This window comes from Condylura cristata, unplaced genomic scaffold, assembly GCF_000260355.1.
Source record: "Condylura cristata isolate star-nosed mole 26May11 unplaced genomic scaffold, ConCri1.0 scaffold00057, whole genome shotgun sequence".
NCBI classification, from domain to species: Eukaryota; Metazoa; Chordata; class Mammalia; order Eulipotyphla; family Talpidae; genus Condylura; species Condylura cristata.
In genome coordinates this window covers 891,385-898,207 of record NW_004567158.1, presented here as the reverse complement: position 1 = coordinate 898,207, position 6,823 = coordinate 891,385, and the positions used below count along the sequence as shown (strand labels likewise).

The 6,823-nt window shown below is 58.2% G+C and overlaps 2 protein-coding genes across 2 annotated transcripts in view; one reads left to right on the top strand and one right to left on the bottom strand.

The window, feature by feature from the left end:
* The window catches only part of FUNDC2 (FUN14 domain containing 2), an 8,680-nt gene extending 8,466 nt beyond the window's left edge, over positions 1-214 (bottom strand). The window contains exon 1 of the mRNA XM_012734508.1: positions 48-214. Within this exon, the coding sequence (XP_012589962.1) occupies positions 48-180 (133 nt within the window). The 5' untranslated portion in view covers positions 181-214. The remainder of the gene's footprint in view (positions 1-47) is intronic.
* Positions 215-4,104: 3,890 nt separating this feature from the next.
* The window catches only part of F8 (coagulation factor VIII, procoagulant component), a 61,361-nt gene continuing 58,642 nt past the window's right edge, over positions 4,105-6,823 (top strand). The window contains exon 1 of the mRNA XM_012734469.1: positions 4,105-4,250. Coding sequence (XP_012589923.1) covers positions 4,105-4,250 — 146 coding nt within the window. The remainder of the gene's footprint in view (positions 4,251-6,823) is intronic.

Below are 6,823 nucleotides of genomic sequence, written 5' to 3'. Positions count from 1 at the left end.
CGGCGCCCAGGCAGCCGGCTCCCCGGCGCGCGCCCGCCCGCTCCTACCTTGACTAGCCGCGGCCATCTCGGCAAGCTCGTCTCGCGATGACACGCGCAGGGGCTCCAGGCGGCAGGACCTGGCGTGGAGCAGCGTCGTCGCCGCGCCCTGGCTTCCGGCACGTGGGGCAGATGTTTGCATTCCGGCGGCGGCGGCGGAAGAGGGCGGGCGGCGTGCGCGCCGCTCCCTCCCCCACCCCCGCGCGCAGTCGCGTCACAAAGCTCACGGCGGCGTCATCCACCCCCCCAAGCTCCGCGCAGCAGACGCACTGAGAGGGCGGGAAGGGGGGGGAGGGAGGAGGCGGTAGGAAGGGAGCGAGGTGCGCGTGCGCGAAAGCGGCCTAGGCCCTGAAGTGCGCATGCACGGAAAGCGGCCCCTCCCCCCCCAGCCTGGGCGTGCGCGTGCGCGTGCCAGGCCGCCGCCCACACGCCCAGGTGCGCTTGCGCGGAAACCCAAGGGTAGGCCGCTCGGTGGAGTGGCTGCGAAGCAGAAGGCGTCGTAAGGCCCACCTCCACGCGGCCCTTGCAGTTCCACCGTGACTGTTAGCGTAAACATTGAATAAAGAGTCATTGGTCTCATATCATCCCTCTTAAAAGCAGCTTCACTCCGAAAACTTTGGCATCACTCCCAACTCCTCTCAAAGCCCACAAATCAAATTACTAAGTAGCCCCCTGAAAAGTAGTCAACCCTGCTCTTTCTATCCCTCCACTGCCAGCACCCTAACGCTAGTCACAGTTACTTACCCCCCTTCACAAGTCACCCTGTTACCATTATTGCCCCCCTAAGATGTTTGCTACAGGGCAGGGAGGGGCACTGCAGAACCCCCACACCTGCTGGCTCTACATAACTTCTGCCTCTACATAGCTTCTGCCGTCCGCACCCAAAGTGACCCGTCCCCTGTGGCTCAAAGTCCCCCCACAAGGGACTGGCCCAGAGCAGGCCCACGAGCCGGCTGGCCGCGGCCTAAAGCGCCTCCCGGAGGGACCCACGGGAAAGGGTCAGCCAGGGCCAGACAGGTCTGGGAGGGAGCAAGAGAGCAACATCAAACCAAGACGAAAGCCGCCCGGTCCCCTCCCCGCGGGGCTCCCCCACGTCTGCGCCCCCCAGGGCAGGCAGGGCCAAGAAACAGGAGCCACTGCTCCGCTGCCCCAGGTCTCTGCTCCCGGTGCCCGCTCGGGTCTCCTCCTGGCTCCATCCTGCCTCCTTCCTCCTCAGTCTCCTCTCCAGGTCTCCTCCCTGCTCCGCTCCGCCCTCCTCTGGGTGGGGCAGGGGACCTGGGGCCTCCCCTATTCCTGGGGACCACCTTGTTACATGTTCTGTCATGGGGACTGGAAAAATTGCACTAAATTCCCACCTCCTATACTAAGAGGTAAGGAGGCCTGCCCTCCGTTGTCCACTGCTTAGACCCCCAAGTCCCTCTGCTGAAATGGAACCTTCACGGGGAGGCTTTCCGTGGGCACCCTCGTGCAACATTGCCGCCAGCCCGCCCTTCCCTTCTGGGCCAGCTTCCCTTTTTCGGCCTGGCGTTTATTTCACCTATGTTAGGTAAGCTGCTTGGGTGTCACAGTAACTGCTTGTCTCTCTGGGTGCGTGTTTGACTTCACAAACCATTTCACCTCTCCGTACCTGGCCCGCAAGAGCTGGATCCAGTCTGCAGTGCAGTGTCACTGAGGAACACAGCATATAATCGGAGTGCAGGCCTGGGGTACCATCGCTCCTGACCACCGTTCTGCACCCCACAATGGAGTGTTCTAAAACCAGAGGGCCCTGTTTCCAGCTCCAGATACTGCTGTGTGGTGCTCAGTGACCAGGGGAAGCTAAAAGGGAGCCGAGGACAGCACAGACCTGAAGGGGCCCGTGGAGCAGAGAAGTGTGAAGAAGAAGCGGTGTGCACTTCTCGGCCTTGGTCTTGCTCCAGGAACTTGAGGGACATGGAAAGAGACACTGGAAGAGACAGAAACGTGGGTGAGAGGCCTGTGGAGAGGCTGACAAGGGTCTTTATCTGGACTTGGGTTTTGATTTTGCTTTTTCCTTCCAGCCTCACCAGAAGGCACCTTGACCTGGGGAAAGCTTTCGAGTCTCAATGGTCTGGCTTTGGGCCAACCCTGCAGGGTGCAAATGGCTAATGTGGCTGCTTGATTTGGAAGTCATATTGTCTCTCTTTCGCTCCTTTCTGTTGCACATGGTTATCACGCACCAATGCTATTAAAGTTCTTTGTCATTGAAGGTCTCACACATTTATCCCTTGACGTGGCAGACAGGTTTGGGGGGTGCGTCTCAGGGAGCTGCTAACACCCTTATGGAGCTCTGACTCCCAGAAGGAGGAAGTGGTTTTATTCATGTCTCAGACACACAAGTGCAGCCGGGTCAAGAACACAGCTTGTGCAGTCGAGTCGCGGGACTTTCAGTGTGGCCGCTCAGGTGCTGCCGGCTACCACCAGCTGCCCGAGCTCCCCGGTTCCGCTGCCTCCTGTAAAGTGAGAGGAAGAACTTGGAGCAGTGGCGGCGTGAGCTCAGCACAGCCTCCGCATCCTGGCGGCCAGAGAAGGTCTCAGCCAAGTCCGCCAAAACAGCTTCTCCCTGTTGTAGCCAGGCTGGCCAACAAATCTGCACTCATTCCCAGACACATTCCTACCGGCGCAAAGGTGGGCTGTCGGCGTCGTGAGGGACATCTAGGGCTGTGAGCGTGGCCGGGGCTGCGGGGGGGAAAGAACTCATCAGACACAGTGTGGACAGTGGAGAAGGCGGATTTGCAGAGTTGCTGTGGAGAGGCGGGCGCAAGGCGTTTGGCACTGGGAGCAAGGCTGGACGCTTGTTCTCTGAGTCTGTATGTGATCTGTAAGGTTTCGGCCTAGCGTCTGCACTGGCTGCGACCTGCTGAGCCGCGAAGGCCTGAGAGCCCCTCATTCCTTCAATGGCTGCAGGTAGCCTCTTCTGGTCCCGTTTCAGTAACAACGTTGGCTCCTGTCAGGGCCAAGGTCTGAGGTACCAGGTCCCATGGTAACCCTCCCCCCCACCCTGTTTAAAATCTCCCATCCTTGTGTGCTAGGCTGGAAAGACACTGAGCTTTTAATCCCATAAGCCCCAACCCTTGAAATTCCATTTCTTGTAAAAACCCAGGTTGGCTTTCTTCTAATTAGCTGCACATCTTGAGATCCCGGGAGAGTCCTCAGCCCCGATACACCCTCTGAGCTGATGTCGCCGATATAGCCTGTACCTGCCCCCATGGGAGCAACCTGGAAGGCAGCGGGTCGGGTAATACAGAAGGAGGAGGTGACAGGAAGATGGGGCCGAGGCGGACAGAGGGTCAGCGCCCGGAGGGGCCGGCCCGCCACGTCTGGAGTGGGGCCGCTCTCTGGGCGGCTACACAAGGCCGCAGCGGCTGGTTCAGACCAGCGAGTGAGGTGGGCAGGCACTCAGCTGCCGCCCGCACTGCCCCGTCTAGTGCTTCTGGAAACAACTGTGTGCATTTCAGAGCAGGCCTCACAGTGCTGAGTCTTAACCTGTTGTGCCACCAGGGAGGCCCTGAAAAAATACCCTAAAGAAGAACTGCATCAGTGGGTGGGGCCCCCGAATATGTGGCACTGACCCTTACTCCCAGAGAAGGCGACACGGACCAGATGAAGGGACAGATCGGGGCAGCAGAGGGGCTCTGCCACCCAGCGAGGCAGATGGCCAGTATGGTGCGGTGGGCAGCTGGAGCGTGAAGGTGCAGGGTCTTCCTCAGCCACACGGGGCCAGGACAGCCACCAGCATCCTGGACAACCTCTTTGGCGGCCACTACCCTGGAGTGGGCTGGCCCTCGTGCGGCCACCCCTCCTTCTGCCCTTTCTGGACAGCCCACGAAGTGGCCTCTGGCCAGGCCTGGTGCTCACAGAGGTGAAGGGGTCAAGCTACAGCTCAGCCTGTCCTTCCTGCTGTGGCCGCAAAGGAAGCTGGTGACCTCGCCAGCCACCTCCGGCCTCGTCACTACACCGCTGAACGCTGACCATTTCCTCCTGGGAACTGAAGGCATTTTCTAGAAGAACCCGTCTTCTTTTTGCACCTTCTTCCACAGGGACAGCAATGCGTGCAGCGCTCTGCACCTGCCTCTTCCTGGGCCTCCTGCCCGCCACCTGGGCCGCCACCCGGAGATACTACCTCGGTGCGGTGACTGTGTCCTGGGACTACACACGAGGTGACCTACACGGCGGGCTGCGTGAGGACACCAGGTAAGGCAGGGCCCAGGGCCAGCCAGGCTGTGCACGCAGACCCCGGAGGGTGCCCAGCCGGCCGCAAACAGCCTCTCGTGGCAGAGCCAGCGGGCTGGTCTTGGCACAGACCTGTCGACCCACACCGCTGCTGTATGCTGCGGTAAGTCACTGCTCTGTGACTTCTTGTCACTCTGGCAGCGAGAGGGAGCTCAGGGATAAGCATTCAACTCAATCAGTAAGCTGAGTCGACCTGAGTGTGTAGCGCTGCCGATGTCACTCATGGGCTCACACCCCATCTGCCCTGTGCTGCTTCGAGGTGACTTCGGCAGGTCGCATTTCGCGGCTGGTCCCTGGTGTCCAGGCAGCGTCGTATTAAAGGGTCTTTCCATTAGTCCTGCTCGCCAGCGTGGGCGTGCGCACCTCTGCGTCACTCCGTCTTGGTCTTGTCTTCTGTCAGCGCAGCCTGGTGGCCAGTTGGTGGCAGGGGGCTCGAGTCCTGAAACACCCACTCTCTTCTGTGTCTGTGCTAGCGCACCTCCTTGGTGACTCTGTGTCTTGCTTGTGTGCGCGCTCCTGCCTTCTCTCTTTGCAGGTGATGCTTCGTCAGTCCAGCAGAGAGTCAAAAAGTGGAGAGGGGAGAGGGGAGCGGGCAAGGGGAAGACGTGGGCGTCAGAGTTGGGTGCAAGTCTTCCTGATCATTCCCTCGGCAGGTCTTTATTTGCAAGTAGTCAACTGCAATAATGCACAGGATGAGTTAAACAGAGATCGCCCTAAACTGTCATAAACCTCGCAAGGACGAGGGGAACAAAGCATTTTTTCCTTAACATTTTATGGTATACTAGATTATACATGTTTGTGATAATGGTCATGCGTACAGATGTTTAGCTATAACTCAAGGGAAGAGGGGTCTGGGAAAGGATGAGCTCATTAAAAAGGTTAGTATGGGTCTTGGGGAAGTAACAAATTGCATGAGCAGTGATTATCTAAACATCTAAAGTGATCATCTAAAGTTAGCAGTGATTGTCTGAGGGAAAGCTAGTGGCTCGTTTGAGGCTACCAGAGAGCAGTTGGTGCTTGTTTTAAAAAGGAGTAAATTAAGGGAAAGTTGTCCAGTTGTGTATTAAGCAACACCTGTGTGATCAAGGCTAAAACTGTCCATGAGTCCTGCCCTGGGAGTGTCATCTGAGGTTTGCTTTTCATTTAAAGAAGCCAAGGAAGTTTCCAGGGAGTCTGTATCCCTGGGGTCTTACTTTCAGGAAACAGGAATTTTCCGCCCTGAGGCAGCTTGCCTGGGCCCTGCACTTGTAAGCTGAAGGTTGCACAGAATGTTTTGATATTATGATTGCACAAAAAAGGGAGGTCGTCACATAGGTTAGCGCGGAAATTCTGATTTTTCAGAGCTTTGCCTTTTCTACCTGAAATTTGTCAGTCGATAGAAGTTGCACAGCGTGTCAGTTTTTGCTGTCGTTTCTCTAAATGTGTGCTCCAACGATTTAAACCCAGGACGTCTGCAGTCACACTTCATGGCCGTTTTCATTCTTTTTAAAAATTTATTTTCTTTATGCATAAAGGAGCTGGGATGTAGGTCACAGTGAGAGGGAGTGAGAGGCCTCCCGACAGACAGTGAGAGCAGAGCAGGCGGAGCCGCGAGCCCCACTGCTGAGGGGGCAGCAGGGAGACAGGAGGGGTCACTGCGCCCTGGGGTCCGCAGTGGCTGCCACAGCGTCAGAGTGCTGACGTCACCCCTGCGCCCCAGGGAGGCCCGGCTTTCTGTCCTTTCCGCATGTGTGCACGCACACACGTCCAAGTGAAGGGTCTCAGAGACAGACGGAGATTTCTGAAGAGGAGGATGTCCCACTGTCGCAGAAGCATGGGGACGCGCCACATGTTGCTGCCTCTTTCCAAAGGGCGGGGCAGTGACACATCCTCCTCTCACGCCTTAACAAACAGAACATGACCCGTTCGCATTCTCCACTACCAACAGCTGGCAATTTCTCTCTAGGAGCTACTCACTTGCCACAAACTATTATCGAGGTAACGCGACATCCCATCAGTTTCAGGAGCACAGTATGCAGAATCTCAGCACACAGGGCAAGGTGATCGCAGCGCATCTAAGTAACACTGGCGAGCCGGTAAGCCTGCACTGGCTTAACCTTTTAAGACTTGCCGTCAAACCAAAGCCTGTACACGGGGGTTTCTGTTTTCTTTTCTTCCCCACCACCACCCTTCCCCTCCCCCTTACTCCCCCCCCACCACACACACACCTCACTTCATTTGCTAGCTGTTAGGAGACCCGCGCACTGGCAAATCGCCTGCTGTGGGAAGGTCCGCCGCTTGCCTGTCAGCCCGACTGGCTCCGCTACCCCACCCCCCCAACGCCGGCCACTTCGCGGGAACGGCGGCGCCCCGCCTTTCTTGGCGGCCGAACGGTATCCCGTCGGGGAGACACGCCACGCCTGCTCCGTCCGTCCGTCCGCCCGCCCGCCCGCCCGTCCGGCGCGGCCCGCCATGTCGTACATGCTCCCGCACCTGCACAACGGCTGGCAGGTGGACCAGGCCATCCTGTCGGAGGAGGACCGCGTGGTCGTCAT